General features: G+C 29.4%; 2 protein-coding genes across 7 annotated transcripts in view; one reads left to right on the top strand and one right to left on the bottom strand.

Moving 5' to 3' along the window:
* The window catches only part of LOC111621364 (glutamyl-tRNA(Gln) amidotransferase subunit B, mitochondrial-like), a 46,224-nt gene that overhangs the window by 10,135 nt on the left and 19,286 nt on the right, over positions 1-16,803 (top strand). Inside the window, exons 11-14 of one of the 6 annotated variants that reach the window (XR_002756061.1) lie at positions 2,229-2,374; positions 2,657-3,263; positions 3,407-5,209; positions 7,998-11,169. Coding sequence is in view for 2 of the 6 variants with exons in the window: in XM_023363476.1 (XP_023219244.1) it covers positions 2,229-2,357 (129 nt within the window). In the remaining 4 variants the exon portion in view is untranslated. Of the gene's footprint in view, positions 1-2,228; positions 2,465-2,656; positions 7,057-7,997; positions 11,170-16,803 lie in introns of those variants that run through there. The other 5 variants (XR_002756062.1, XR_002756059.1, XR_002756060.1 and 2 more) reach the window with 5 other exon arrangements.
* Positions 7,154-16,803, bottom strand: part of LOC111621349 (translation factor GUF1 homolog, mitochondrial-like) — a 46,775-nt gene continuing 37,125 nt past the window's right edge. Inside the window, exons 12-15 of the mRNA XM_023363446.1 lie at positions 14,768-14,901; positions 14,643-14,688; positions 11,408-11,620; positions 7,154-7,315 (exon numbers count right to left, since the gene is read on the bottom strand). Of these exons, the coding sequence (XP_023219214.1) occupies positions 7,190-7,315; positions 11,408-11,620; positions 14,643-14,688; positions 14,768-14,901 (519 nt within the window). The 3' untranslated portion in view covers positions 7,154-7,189. The remainder of the gene's footprint in view (positions 7,316-11,407; positions 11,621-14,642; positions 14,689-14,767; positions 14,902-16,803) is intronic.

The raw sequence follows: 16,803 nt of genomic DNA, 5'->3' as shown, positions 1-16,803 counted from the left end.
TTGAACAATGACCAGTGAGATTATTGAGCTTGAGCATGCACAAAGCTTCGACAAAATGTTAAAAATGACCATGACTTTCTGTCTAAGGTCATAACAGCTGACGAACTGTAGGTATGCTGTTATGACCTCAAAACAAAACAATAGTCTTTGCAATGGAAGATGCCATCTTGTCCATGGCCAAACAAGTGTTCAAGTTGTTGCAACAACATTGTCCATGTTAATTGTTTTTTGACATTGAAGGAGTTTGTTCTGCCCAGCCACTGTCTGCAGAAAATTTTATTAGGATCTTTTGAGACAGTTGAAGGAAAAATAAGTAAGGAGTTAAAGAAGTAAAAAGATGAGGAATAAACAGGGGTCTTTGTTCATCACCTCTTCCTGGACGTTGCATTATGAGAATGCATCTTCACACAATTTACTCATTGTGAGACAATTTCTTACTAAAAGAATACGACCACAATTTTCCTTACTTGGCTTATCTTTCCTTAAAATAAAACACTGCTTTTCAACTGCAGTTTTGACTCCATTGCAGCAATGCAAACAAAAGCAGATTTTCAGAGTGTTTTCAATCATGGAAAGATAACTGGAATTGTTACAGAATCAACTAAATTCCGTGCAAAGAATTGAGTTTTCATTTATGATTCTATAACATCTGCAAATTTATATTGTGTGCCTATAGAATAGATCAATATCTAAATAGATTTATAGTTAAGAATGACAATCAAATACAATATATGATCAATAATTTAAATGCAGAAAGAGATAGCTTAAAGGAAGCAAGACTAGGATGTGCAGGGACATGACATGCAACTAGTCAAATGAAAAAACATTTTGATAATAGGTATATGGGTTTTGATACAGAAAAATGATTTTTGTGATATACAAAAATTTTCCTCAATTTATCTTAGTACCTATACAAGTCTCTAAATATTTCTCATAATGCTTCCAACTTCCTAATGCTATCCAAATTCAACAAATGTTTATTTTTTAAGAAATGGTGCTTAAATGGTTTGTTATTAATATTTACAGTCATCTCCAATTAATTCAAAATCCCATTTAGTTTGAGGCACTTTGGTCACCTTAAATGTATTTCATAATGTTTTTGTTTGTTAAGCTTTTTTGTTAATTTGAAGTGGAACTTTGGTCTCAGAGTAAGTCTGTTCTCTATTAATTTGAAGTGAACAATATTGTTACACTCTTCCTGCTTTTAATTATGGCAAAACTCTATCAATTGAAAAACAATTTTAATGTTTTGTGTATTAAACTTAATCCTGCTTTTTGGCTATGGATTGCTAGTTGTTGACAAACACCTTTCATTCTGGCAATATTCAGAGTTTCTGTTATGTTCTGTACTTAATTTTATTTGAAATAAAGAAATGTTTACTAGAAAACCTCACCGTGTTGCATACATAAAACTCTTAGATATATCCAGGAGAAAACAGTAACAGCTTCCGTAGGATCCATGTTTATTCTATTTTTATAACATAACAACTTATAAACACAATGTTAAATGGCATTTGGTTTTATAATTACTGTAGAATGTCTGGTAAATATTATATAAAATACATTGTGCAATAACACTATGCAATATTTATTTTTAAATATTAAATTATCAAATTTTGAACCAAAAGGGGTAAAGTCCATTTTCAAGTTCTTAAGCAGCAACGACTATATTTGGTTGTGTAGATGTCTAACATGTTAGTTCTATGCACAAATTTGCTTTTATATATTATAGTCAGAGTTGTAACTAGGGTATGGCCAATGTGGCCCCCTGCCATAGGTGCCAATTTAATAAAGGTGCCAACGAGAAGGTTTCTGAATAATATGTATTTGAAATTAATAACACAAGAAAATTTTTATATTTATATATTGACAGTATTTAAATGTCATTTGATAATTTTTTATAATAGCATTTTTTTAGAATAAAATTTATTTTTTTTAATAATAAAAATTAAAAAGGCACTATTTTTATTCTTGGCCATAGGCGTCTAAAATCCTAGTTACGGCTCTGATTATGATTATCTGCAATGCCAACCAAGTTCTATAATGTGTTCTCTTGAATTCAAACTCACAAGATTTGCATATCTTCTTATAAGTTCTTATCTACTTATTAGCTGATCTTTAATGATACAAAATATGTAAATATTTACAAAATAAAAATTATCTAGATTTTCTAAGTTATTTGATCTGTATAGAGTTAATAATAATAATTATTATTATTATTTTTTTAGGTTAAAAAATATCAGAATGGAAAAAGTAAGTTTCTATCAACTCTTGTAAATGAAGTCAAGAAAACATCTGAAAATAGAGCAAATGTACAGATGGTGGAAGAAATCTTAATAACCATGTTGAATTCTTAAAACAGAATTATTTACATGTAAATATATTTGTCCAGATTTTTATTAACTATAAAATAAATACAAATCTTCATACTACACAATAGAATCAGTCTGTTGTGAAATTACAATTATTGTCATTTTATATCACTATTTGCTAGAATGTGAAAAGTTATTTTTTCTCTTTCATGCTTGCAATTGACTAACTTCTTATCTTATTCTAGCAAAATGCTAAATATAGTATTTATTTTGTGTATCACATTCTGGTTTTCTAAAAATTTAGCATTAAAAATGATACTAACCGAAATTTAAATATTTTTCAGAAAAAAACCTATATTCAGGGCTCCCACCAGAAACTAAAAAGTAGGAAAACTTTTTAAAGTAAATATGATACTGAAATATTGCTTTTCTTAATGTAATAAGAAATGAACATCAATGGCACTTAATTCTTTCATTTATTCCCATAGTTTCTAAATATGGAGTTCAGATGCAAAATGTAATATGTCCATTAAGAAAAACTCGATGTATTGCTTAGATTTTAGTTAAATCTACACTCTTGGCATGTTATTATTTGTATGAATCGTCATATTTTGTAAGCAAATGCACTTTAGTAAGTTTTAATTTAACAATCTAATTCCCATTTCCTTTTTTCATAGATAAGTTCATTACTTCAATTTTTTTAAATAATAGACATATTACCTTTTGTATCTGGACTCCTTAAATACATTCTATAATTATATCATAGAATGATTAGCTGACTAAGGAGGCATTATTAGCTACTTGAAATGCATTTTAAGACAGTAAAATTTCATTGTGTCAAGTCATGGATTGATTTGTAATCTTCAGTTAAAAGAAGAAACGAGTTTATTTTTTTCAGATTTACTATCATCACATGTATTGTCATATTCGAAGACAGAGCAAGTATGTCTTGTAAGTACAGTAATTGTAAATTAATTTATGAAATTTAGTAGAAATTTAGCTGGTCACTTACCATATTAAGTGACCAGTTGTAATTCCCCTAATTGTTTCTTAGATAACAATCATTAATTTCTTTTTATTAACTTAATTTCCAGGAGTAAAATTTAAGTGAACAAAACTAAAAATTTTGCATTGCAAATGGAGTCTGTCCTCAAGGTCCAACCAAAACAAACTTTACACGCAAAAAGTAGACAAATAGCCCTATTGTGTTTTGATCAAAACAGAACTTTTAAATAATATCTTGAGAATTATAAAACTAATCAAGTAAATTTAATGAATAAACCTTAATATGATAATTTTATATTTCCTTTAGAGGATGATAGGTCAGAAGGGCATATTAACTAAATTTGACATTTCATAATAAATCAAAAAAGTGGAGCCAAAAGTGAATGTTTTGTACCAACCAAAATGTTGAAAATCACATTTAATTAAAATAGCATTTACATAGTTTCCTAATTGTCTTTTCTTCTGTAAATTCACATTTTAGTTTATATGTTCTGACCTTTGATCACCCTTGGTTATTAAATGAATTTAACATTTAATTAAAAGTTTATCCTTTTCTGCAAAAGCATTTTAAGTTGAAAGTGAATTTTCTGTATTGATAGAAACTATTTATTATTTTTCAGTAAGAATATTTGATGTCAAAATTTCATTATCAATATCTTTTCCATCAATAAATGTAATATCATTCACTGCATTACAAATTCTAAACATGATCTAGAGAACTGATGAAAGAAATTTGCATTCAAGGAGATAATCTAGAAAAATTAATCACCTCTAACATTGAATCTTTTAAAGAAATGAATGAATGATTTCATTTTTTCTTTCCTGGCTGTTATGTATGGCAATCGATCAAAAATGACCCTCCAAGATTTTTGGACACTTTTGGACTCCGGATACCTTGGATCTTTGAGAAATAGAAAATAATTCGGGGATTGTTAATGTGTTACGATTTTGTTTAACCTCTTTGAAGCTTAATAATGCCTGTGCTTTGTTGAAAATTTCTGAAATTTTGCAGGACTTGATGATGATTTTATTTATTAGCATTTATAATTTTTTATAAAACCTATCCCTACCCTCAAAATTAAACATTTTGCCATTTTTAATAGAATATAACAGGCGGTGCTACCGAATGTTGCCGGGGAAAGTTAATCAACTCATTGCTGGATTTTTTGTTCCTTGATTGGCAAAAGGTCTTAAATGGATCAGATTCCAAAGTTAAAAATTAATAGTTATAGAAAGTCTATTCGTTGATGGTTGTGTGACATCCAAAGAAGGGAGTGAAAAAAACAAAGAGAATAATTAGAAGTAATAATAATTAAATAAATTAAGAATTAATTTTTTTCGATGTAGAAATCGGAGATCAAAAGGTCAAATGAGGAAAGGATGACAAAACCCACACACTTCCTATTTCGTCTGATTTTGAAACTGATAAAGTCGATCATCTGATCATACAAAGTAAGAATTATTACTAAGGTTGCAAGACAAACTCTGACCTTAGTCACCTCCAGCCATTAATTCAGTTTGTTTGACAGCTGTTATCAAATTTATGAGGTAGAATGAGTAATCATACCAGATAGAAAGAGGTAATAAATTTGTTGAAATGTTCAATTTCTGACAATTAACATAAACAACACCCGGACACAAATCGAACTTAGAATGGGTTACATCATACATAGCATTAGTCAGCTCTACCAAAAATGGGTATAAAAAGTGCTTGGACACAGTCTTCATGCGGACATCAACAGTGGACACCAGACCTGTCCCGCCATAATTGCTGTCTCTCTGCCAAGATGATCCTGACCTGAATGAAAGGAAGACTACTGGTCAACTATGCCAATCCAGGAGTGTTTCACTGACATCCCATACAATGAGATCAGGAACCATCGATCTATGAGGTATATTATCTGTAAAATTGTAAACTCTCTCTCGGTTCTTTAGCTATAAGTAGCAGTAACGTGTCCTCTGAATCTAGGTTTAGTGTATATTAAATGTTATAGTCTGGATTAACCTGTCACCCTGTCTAATTATTCAGTAACCTTGTCAACTTACTCACACCTCCCCACTCGATTTTGCCCTCCTAAAGCCATCCAAAAGATAAAGTGAGCAAGTTTTACCAACTCCACATGTAAGAGGCAATTAGGGTACTGCCCCTGTATTCTCACAGTTGGATGTTTCAGTAAAATGAGATGTTAATTGTAATTCTAACTCATCATAAATTTAGTAAATAGTGAAAGTATAATTACAGAAAAATGTTTTCTAGATTTTAATATTTATATAATATAAAAACTTAATTATTCTCTCTCTCCCCTCAACCAATAGTTGGTGGGCAATCATGGATTGTATGCAGTCTTAAACAGATAGCTAAGCAAAGAGAGAAGCTATATTTGTTGATAAGGTGTCTTCCATGTCCTCTTTTGCCCTCTATCTTTCCTTCCAATAAAACATTCATCCATTTCAAGTGTCAAATTAGGTGGCCAATCATGTCATTTTTCCTTTCCTCTATCTTTCTCAAAATTCTCTTCTCTGTTTATGACACTCACATCATTCTTTGCCAGCACCACATCTAAAAGCCTTCAGTTTTCTGTTCTCTGCTGTTCGGAGTGACCATGTCTGTGAATCGTACAATGCTGTGTTCCAGATGAAACTCTTAATGAATCGTTTCCTACAGAATGCCTGTTTTGCTTGGCTATTCTCATTGTAACATCTCATTTCACTCCTTCTATCTGAGGTAATTATGCTTCCTAGGTATGTGAACTCATTGACTTCTATTTCTTTTTTACTGTCCAAATAGATATTCATTCCTCCTTGTTCTTTGTTTTTTTTAACATCTCGTGATCTTTGTTTTTTCCTATTTATTCTAATCCCACATCTTTTAAATTTTCAAGAGCTATCTGTAGATCATCTACATCTTACGCTATCATTTGATGTCATCAGCAAATCTTATCATGCTGTACAACTTTCTGTTCACTTTTATACCTTATACATATAAATAAGCAATGAAAGAATTCTATATATGTTGAACAATAGTGGTGCTAGTCTTTAACCTTGTCTTACTCCTTTCATTATATTGGCTTCTTCTCTTCCTAAAACCACAGTTTGATTCTTGTATAGCTGATATAGTATTCGCCTATCTGTAGTCTATGTTCAGATCACTGAGGAACCCGAAGGTATGTTCCAGTCCACATTGTCAAAAGCCTTCTCTATGTCTAAAAACTCTGAGTGCTTGCCTTTTTACACGAATAAGCTGTTCGATGAGCATCCTTAGACTTAGTATAGCTTCTTGTTTACCTTTGTTTCATCTGAAAACAAATTGGTCTTTTGATAGATTATTCTACACAGAATTTTCGATGTGTGTGAGACTAAACTTAGTGTTCTGTGCTCCTTTCTTCTTTGGAATTGGAACCATTATGTTCTTTTCAAAATGTTTTGGCACTTGGCCAATTATATACATTTTGTTGATGAATTTGTAGTGGTTGTTATAATGGCTCTAGGAGAAAACACTTAAACGTTCTAAGGGTTATTATTCTTAAGGGTTCTGGTGTCTTATCAAATTTGCATTTTAAGATTGATGCAAATGATTTGGGACCATCAATCAGTGTCTCATCCAACTTGTCCCCTTTGTAAAGTTCTTCAATGTATTCCTACCATCGTTGTGTGACTTGTTTTTTCTCGATTAGGATATTTCCCTATATATATCCTTCCCTCACCAAACTATTAATTATTAACCCTGGTTATCTAAAATCAACCCATTTTATCTTATTAAAAAATTAGTAATGATTAAAATAGATTTTAGACTAGGTTCTAGAATAAGAATGGAAAAACATAAAACAGATCAAGAAAACTGTACAAAAATATTTTATTAAAAATAATTGACATTATCTTTTCAATACTTTGATAAAAACATCCCTAGGAACTTGTATTTTGCCTATCATTCTCATTCTTTTCTTTCCTTCAGCCTGACGCTTAAGCAACTTCATTTTCCTAGTTATGTCACCACCATACTAAATGAAAAATAAATAAAATTTATTAATAATTAAACATTTGAAAGTATAAAGTATTCAAAATAGTACAAGTGATTAATTATTGAGAGATCATCACAATGCATTCATCTCAAATTAGTATCCCCTGTAAATTATACTTTTTCTTTAACAATAGAGTTGTGCTGATCATCTATTAATTAACTGCTTTCAGGAGAAAACTTTTGCATTGAAATAATGACTTCTGGTGCTAACCAAAAGTTCATACTCGTATATAGTCAATTGAGGTTTCCATATCTATCTAATTTTATTCTCAAGATTAAGGAAAGACAGACAGACGGATGGATGACATTGGGAATTTATAGGTCTATAATTTTTTTCACATTGCAGCCCAATAAAATGGATGGGTTTGTTTAACTATAGACATCTTTTGAAGTTTTAGTTTGCTTGTCTACAGGATTTGTTAAATTTAAGTTTCTTATGCGAGGTACAATACATGGTCCAATATATATGATTTTGTGGCCCAAATATGCAATTTTTACCTATTTCTGTGATTGCATAAATTGACTATTTCAGATTTGTACAATATTTTAGTTTAAAATCTATCATTCATCAGAATATAACACGGACAGGCTAATTTATTGACAACAAACATAAAATCCTTTTAACAGTTTTAACTTTCTTTTGTGCATTTTTCAATTTTTAGAATAATAGCAGAATGAGAAAGGAGACAAAATATCAAGCAATTAAAGCATTAGAAGAGGAGAAAAATCACATAGATGTTTGTAACCAGTTAAGAGGCTATATACATATGTGCACATGCAAGTAGAGTGTTCACTTAAACATCTATCCAGAGGGAAAAATGATCTTTTCAGCATAGGTTAGGTTGTGGACTGCAGCAGACAAAAATACGCTATGTATTATTCTGCCATAATAAACATACCCATTCTGCTGCTATCTGTAGCCAGCACAACATGCAGAAGATGCTGCACATCAATTTGAAATGCAGTGTGGTGTTAAATTTACAGCATGATTTACCACAACTACTTCAGCAAATTTTATAGACCAACAAGGCACTATTTTTCCAGAATGGAGTATATAATTGTCACAATGTACCATACATTATAGGGCAGAGGCATGCTTCACGCTTCACAATATATGTAACACCAAGTGTTTTAACCTAAATACCTTGTGTGGAATTTGGGATGAACAGTTTCTTAGTCCTATATTCACTGATGGCATCCTTAAAAGTGACCAATATCTGAACATCCTAAACATAATGGTGGATAAATGGCTGGATGACTTGTTATTAACACAACAGGTCTGTGATATAGTGACATCAGATCCATACATGCCATCCATAGCATCATGCTCAAGTGTCTACATCTTTGTTCAAAATGACTGCCTTCAGCAGCAATACATTTTCTCTAACAAAATAAAGCCAACATTGCAGAATTTGATTTAAAAAGTGAGCTTTATAGTCAGATTATTTGTATGTTATGCTATAAATCATATTAAACTGATTCCCTCTGGTTATTTTAATGCTGGAGCAAGCATGCACAAGATGTATACACTTGTGCAATGCTGAAAAGATACTTTTTGCTCCTGGATAGATGTTTAAGTGGACACCCTGTATACCTATGGTATTGCAATGCTATCAAGAATAACCCAATTTTCCTAGTATTGATCATGATATAGTTAAAGATTTTTCTTTAATCTGAACAATTCATCAAAGATATAGATATTGATTTTATTCCATCAATGGTTTACCTACAAGCACATTTGTGGTAAAAAGTGCTGTTATATTGCAAAATAGAAAATTGGAAAAAGCAAACTCAAACTATCCTAGAAGAAAATTGTCCTACTAGGAAAATAATGCCAATGAACTGACTTATTTTTCAAGTGTGCCCTGAATAAAACTTATCACTTTCAACTATGTTTGCAGCCATTAGAACAGTTATGTGGTCTTTTGGTTGTTTTCCTCCTTTACATGTATAAGATCAGTTTATTTGGCTTTTTTTATTTTCCAATGATGTTTCAAGAATGTAAAACAACTTTCTTTAGCTTATAGTGCAAACAGAAAGACTTGGATGTTTTTGCCAGTGTTTGCAGCATAGCTATACCAGTTTGATCTTAAAATGGTAAGGCTCTAACTGCTCTGTATATCCATATGTCTGGGACTTGGCAATCAAACTGATTTTTCTCCTCTCCGACTTGCCCTATTTATGTCAACTTTTTCCTTATGAGCATCATGTGATAGTAAAATTTTACTAATTGCATGACATCAGGGAAGTTCAAATTGTAACTTTTGCCAGCTTCAAGATTAAAAATAATTCCTTGATGCATGGGTTAAGACAAAAACTGTTTGTAACTGTTTTGAGTGTACCTTCCAGATATTAACATCACTTCATTTGATCAGGATGATGATCCCAAATTCTACTCAGTTATTGAAATGCAACAGAAAGAGTTTGAGAAAGAAACAATTGTAGTTGATGATTGAGCTGTATGTTCTGCACTGTGCACAAATGAAAAAAAAGCTTAGATATTGTAATCAACACCCATTGAACCAAAGATGAGGAAGGAAAAAATAATCTATTATACCATCTACTGTAAAAAACTTTAAATGTATTTTCTAAGAATGTAAATAGCATCTTATTGTCAAATGATGATGGAAAATATTCTTTGCCATATTAACATTGTTGGAAATACAACTGAAAAAATTGAAGCGATGGGAATTTCTTTTTATTCGTTAAACATACAAAAGTTACTCATAATTGACATAAAGAAAATATTATTTCTACATCAGAAACTAAACTGTTTGCATCTTTCAGAAAAAAAAATTCTATTTAAACAACTAATTTATAATTGACATTATATTCAAAAATGATACTTCTGGTGTTGTTTTCAAAATAAATAATTTATATTGCACAAAGTTGTCAAAAATTATGGTATAATTGCAAAGCACACATGGAAAATCTGATATAAATTTTTATGGTGGAAAAAACAAATTTAACAGAAAGAATATAGAAAGAAGATAATTTAAATTTAACAGAAAGAATATAGAAAGAAGATAATTTAAAATGGTCAAAAACATTAGCAAGTTTTGCTGGATTGATATGGCATTAGGTGTATTATATATACTTTTATCCAGTTTGTTCATTTTGTTATGAAGAAAATATACTTCATTTATATTAAAACAATATTTTACAAAGAGAAATAAAACATTATGAATTAAACATAGAATATACGTATTTCAAACTGATATATTTAATAAACTGTAAGACATACAACTATGGAACTTGGGACACATATTTATGAAACACTCTAGTTTAGATTACAGGTGTTCAATATGTCCTCCACCAGCGACATGAACGGTCTGGGCTTCATAACTAACCTGCGTCTCAAAACACGCCAAACTGTTGTTTTAGGCAGCTGCAATTCCCGACTGGCACGACGTGTTGATTTTGAAGGGCTACGTTGGTAAGCAGCTTGAATCCGTGCGACGTTTTCTTCAGATACACGAGGTCGGCCAGGACTCTTTCCTTTACATACACAACCTGTGTCAACAAACTGACGGTACCATCTGCGAATGTTCCATCCATTCGGAGGATCAATTTCGTACCTCAACCGGAAACGTCTTTGCACTGTAATCACGGAATTACACTTCGCAAGCTCAAGAATACAAAAGCTTTTGTGCTGTGGCGTAGCCATTTTACAACAACTGTGAATACGTCATTGTAACCAAGCACAACTGACATCTGGGGACAAACTAGACAATGCACTCATTCCTCCGATACCCGCAGCACACTGCTACTATCGATAGTTTAATAAATATATCAGTTTGAAATACGTATATTCTTTTTGGTCCATCCTGTATTATTTAATGAAAAAAAAAATTTAAAGTATATATATGATCTGATTAGGCATATAATAAAAATACAAAAGCAAATATCAATTTTTAAATACATATACAAATAATTAACAATGAATAATTCATTAATAATAAATAATTTTAAGTTTAAAAGAAGACAAGAAGATAAAACATTTTTTGTAATAATTAATTATCTATTTAACAAAAATAATAATAATTTTTTAAAAAATTAAGTTATTACTTACACATTTTGCTAATACATTTTTACGCAGTGCCTTAATATTTTCTCGAAATATGATTTTCCCACCAACTGCTGCTTGTATGGCAATTTCAAACTGTTGTTGTGGTATAGTTTCTTTTAATCTCAAACAGATATTTTGCCCAATTTGACGTGATTTTGAAGTATGTACAATAGTAGTTAATTCATCTACTTGCTGTCCATTTAATAAAATATTCATCTACAAATAAAATCAGGTTTTTAGAAGGGAATGTTCTGTTACAACTATCATCAATTTAAATGAATATTAGGTAAATCCATGTTTCAATAGAAACAGGATATATTCAAAACATAAATTTTAATTTACTTGTGAGCACTATATTGGCCTTTATTGCTAGACTTATTACACTACCACAGGACATCAGATTAGCCTTAGAAAATCATTTTATTATTTCAAAAAGGAGAGGGACTTAAGGTCCAAAATGCATTCTTTTTGAAATAATAAAATGATTTTCTAAGGCTAATCTGATGTCCTGTGGTAGTGTAATAAGTCTAGCAATAAAGAAAGGCCAATATAGTGCTCACAAGTAAATATGAAGACTAGACAAGAAGGTATCATAAAAAATATTAACATTAAATTTTATACTGAGTTAATTGAAGAGAGAGACTACAAAAAAAAATTTTTTTTTTTGGACAGACATCATTTATTCACTTCACGTGTTCCAGAATACATGAAGTGAATAAATGGTGTCTACAAAAAATATTATCTGACGAAATTCCAAAGTTAATATTTTTATGTAAAGTCTGAACTTATAAGCCTATATTACTATTAAACTTTTATGTCAATTTTTTTAAACTGCATATATACTTATCTTTAAAATTTTAGAAACAGTATTAATAATTACTAACATACATATATACATACACACAATAAAATGTCTTTTGGTTATAATAATACATTAAGATATATTGAAACTTCATAATGTATGTATTTTGGCTACCATTTATATGAGAAAAATAATTTGCATTTGTCTCAACAAAATAATATGTAGAAAAAGTCTCAAGTTACATTCCAAATATAAGTGGTTAGAATGTTAGAATTGTATAGACATTTTAAAAAGCACCCTATGTCACAAAATGGAATATGCATAGCTGGCTCTGGAAGTGGCATCATAGCATCATGTCTACTACTACTAATGCAGAAAGCCCAAACACACTTTTCTGACATCACTTATGTAAATTGAAGAATTGATTACTAATAGTGTCACAGAGTTTATTAAAAATATATTACAATTGATTCCTTGTTTATTCTAAATTTTTGTCTGCATTTCTTAAAATAAATCCCTTTATTGCTGCATATTTATCCTGCAGTACAGTAAACATAATGTTTGCTTTACAGCATGTACATTTTTCATGTCAATGCATATATATTAACTATTTGGTGACCATAAAGCAATGTATAAACATTTTATATCATAATGTGATAGTTTGTAATTTACATATAGATGTTATATTGTGTTTTATTTATTTTTTGGAAATTAGTTTGAAGTTTTGGGTTGATGATGTAATACATTGTAATTTTTTCCATTTAAAATAATGGGAAATAGTATCCTAATTAATGTTTTCCTGTAATCAATCTATTTTTTAGGAATAGATTGATGACATTACAGTCGCCTTCCCTATAACGCGGTAGATACATTCCACTTTATAAGAATTTCACGTTGTAGGAATCCTTAAATATATGAGTCAATCACAGCCCAGCACGTGTGCAGTTTACAGACTACGGCTGTTTGAAAGGTTTTCTTCCATAAAATTAATCGATTCTAGACTAATTTGACTCAACATTTCCAAAACACGTATCATTTTTTGGGAATAATCTGTATAAACTATGCTATAAACAAAAAATTGTAGGATTACTTACTGAGTGTGCATCGTTCAACGATGCCATTGCTTAAGCTTGCATCACGGAGCAGGGCACCAAACGGTGGGTGCGTTTTCTAATAAGTTATTTTTCTGTGAAAAATTCATTGAACTTTGGAGACATCATTAATAGAAATAATTTTTATGGCCGTTGAATAAGAAATGTTTTTTTTCACAAGAAATGTATAAAATTACAGTACTGTATTACACTTACAGTACCTAATTTATATACTGTGCAGACAATAGTAAACCCAACTTACCCGCCTAAACTCTCTGTAGCGTGTAAGTAGTTCGGCTGCTCGTCCACTATTGGTCCAGATTTGACCAATCCTGTTGCGACATGAGTCGATGATGACGTTTTATCGCATTTTACGAGTCTCTTTTAGCATCTTTATATGAATAGAGTTGCAATTTTTTCGCCGTGATATACGAATCCGCATTATATGAACCCGCGTTATGGAGGGGTCGACTGTATTACTAACAATATTATACATATATAATATACATAGTTATTCAGAAAGATTCTGTTTTTCTTTGTTCAAATCTTATTTCATGTACTTTTCAAAATAAATTACAAGTCAATGTAAAAAACATTAAGATGATTTTGCTAAAGTATTTTTCTACAACGAATATTTTTATGTTTAAATCATGCATTTACGTATTAATATATCATCAATTAATTAAATTCAATTTTATTTATATGATTGTAAACCACTCTCTATAATCCATTTTACTTGTTAAACATATAGCAATGATTCCCAATTGGTGTGTTGTGGTACACTTATAAATTGCAAGGCAAATAAAAAAAATTAAAATGACAAATGCTAAATTTGTAAAAAAAACAATAAAATGTACTTCTATGTGTTATCAGCTATATTTCAGAAGTTTGTACTGTACCAGTAAACTATCATAGGAAAAACATTAGACTCCATGATCAGTCTGTTGAGCTGTCCAGTAATATTTAATAATGAAGTGTGTTGCAACCTTCACATGATTGTTAAGTGTGCTATAGATCCAAAAATGTTGGAACCACTGGATTATAAGCTCTTAACTCTAGTACACAGTAAAAATGATAAAAGCTATAGAATAAAGTAATAAAATGAGCACAATATAATAAAGATAAATTTATAATGATAAATTTGAGTGTTATTTATGTATATATATTTAGCATACCAGTAATTATTATAATTTAATGATTTAATAATAAAGAAAAATTGATTTTTCAAGTTAAGGTTTGTCAATTTATTAATGTATTTTCATAACAATTTCACAGAATTATCTTATTATAGTCATTAACAATGATGAAAACTAAAACTTTAAATAAAATTTTAAAAATTTCTTACTTTTACTAATGTACTTGATTCATATCCAGCTTCTTCATAATCAAAACTACAAAAAGATAATTATTCAGTTTTCTAATAATTACATTTAATTAATATAAACTTTATCTATGATGTTAATTCAATACCTAGCATATCCAGATGAAATAGACTTTAATTCATCATAAAAGTCAACAATAACTTCATTCAAAGGAAACTTGTATTGTAACATAATATGATTATCATCTATAGCCTGGGAAGTTTTCTGAATTCCTCTTCTTTCCTTTAAAAAAAGCAAGGATGTCTTATTGTAAATTATCTCGGTTTTGTTGATATGTTATTTAGTAAAAATACTTCTATATTTAACATTATTCAATTTTTAAGTTAAATAGTCTATTAATTATACATTTATAAATAAAATGTCTATAATCAAAATTCATACTTTTGATACATTTACAATATCACAGAAAATAGTATTATGCAAAAATTATTCAGGCATAAAAATCAATATAGATTAAAAAATTAAAATCAGAAATAAAATCTATAACTTACTTTTTGTATAAAAAGGATTATTAAAGTTTTAGGGTCAATAAATCTTTTCCTCCATTTTTTTTTTGTTATGTATCTTAGCAAGATGCTGCTGAAGTTTTCAACGTGAAAACGTGTACATTGGACGTTCAGCACTGCCATCTGTAAACCTAGAAGTTTGACAATGGCATTTAGAATGTCAAGCATGATTCCACTGACGTTCCAAATGCCATTGTCAAACTTCAGCAGCATCTTGCTAAGATTACAGGATATCCGATGTACACGTTTTCGCATTGAAAACTTCAGCTGCAAATTCACTAATGTTTATACTAACTTATAAACCTAACTACTATCTGAATTTTTGATTATCTGAATCATTTTGGATAAATAAACTATATTGTTACAGTATGTTAACTTATTGTTCAATCAATAGACTACTTAAAATAATTCTATAACAAAAATAATAAGATTAAACATATATTCAATTAGTTATAATCAATAAAACAAGTATAATTTCTTCACTAGCTAAAATTGTTAATAAATAAGAAAAACAAAATATAATTTGTGTATAAACTATATGTCTATAAAAAACAAATCAAAACATACACCAAAAAGTTTTGATTCTAGGACATTCAAATTCATAACTTACAGTAACATAATGGTAATTCTTGTTAGAATAAATACATCTTAATAATTAAATTTCATTTAGAAGATAAATAAAGTCTCCAATTACATATATTATAAAATAAACAGAGCTGTGAGCAAATAAACACATTTATAAAGCTATCATCAAACTTCAAATGAAAACTGCAATTTGAATTTTATTATATTTGAATTAATTCAAAAATAGAATATTAAAATTTTCTGTTAGGTATTCTAATTTTATAAGTTATTATATGAAAAAATTATATGTTGTATCCAATTACAATACAGTAGAGCGTTGATTTTCCGAATCAATTGGGGACTGGGGTTGTTCGTATAACTGATATTTCGGATAACCAATTTATGTACGAAAAAATAGTTTAACGTATCCGATGTTAAAATTTTTATCCATTGCATGTCGCTTTGCGTTGAATTTTTGTCGATGCCTAACAAAGACTATTGCATCGTTAAAAATTATTTTTTTTATTTTGTACAAACAAAATAAATATATTGAAAAATATAAAAACAATAAAAAATTATACTTCAGATGTTAATTTAGTATCAAAAACGTAAAATATTTGAGTACAAGACATAGCCAAAGATTGAAGCGCCACAGCACTGGCGAAAATTTAAATTTGCCGACTGGAATTCTTTCGGATGATTGACTTTCGGAAAATCGACGCTCTACTGTATTTATCAAAAGATATATTTAATTTTACTGTATTTTAATGCACATTTCAATAAGTATAATTCTATTTTTGAAATTTTTAAAATTTAATTTAAATAGAAACTGTGATAGAAAATAAGAATAGAACAGAATTCTTATAGGTTTAATAAATAATATTAAAGTTGCAAATATAAAAGTACTTGATCTTTCATTTACTTGCATATTTGCAAGTGATATTCACAATCCTCTTTAAATAATTATATAACAAATTCAATAAAACATTATTTTTATATACTATATTAGATAACAGAAAGATTTTTCTAATTATAAATTGCATATTAATACAAA

The sequence above is a fragment of the Centruroides sculpturatus genome, unplaced genomic scaffold, assembly GCF_000671375.1.
Source record: "Centruroides sculpturatus isolate CEXI.00-Female unplaced genomic scaffold, Cexi_2.0 scaffold275, whole genome shotgun sequence".
Classification (NCBI taxonomy): Eukaryota; Metazoa; Arthropoda; class Arachnida; order Scorpiones; family Buthidae; genus Centruroides; species Centruroides sculpturatus.
Note: the sequence above shows the minus strand (reverse complement) of the source record. Positions and strands in the feature narration are given on the sequence as shown.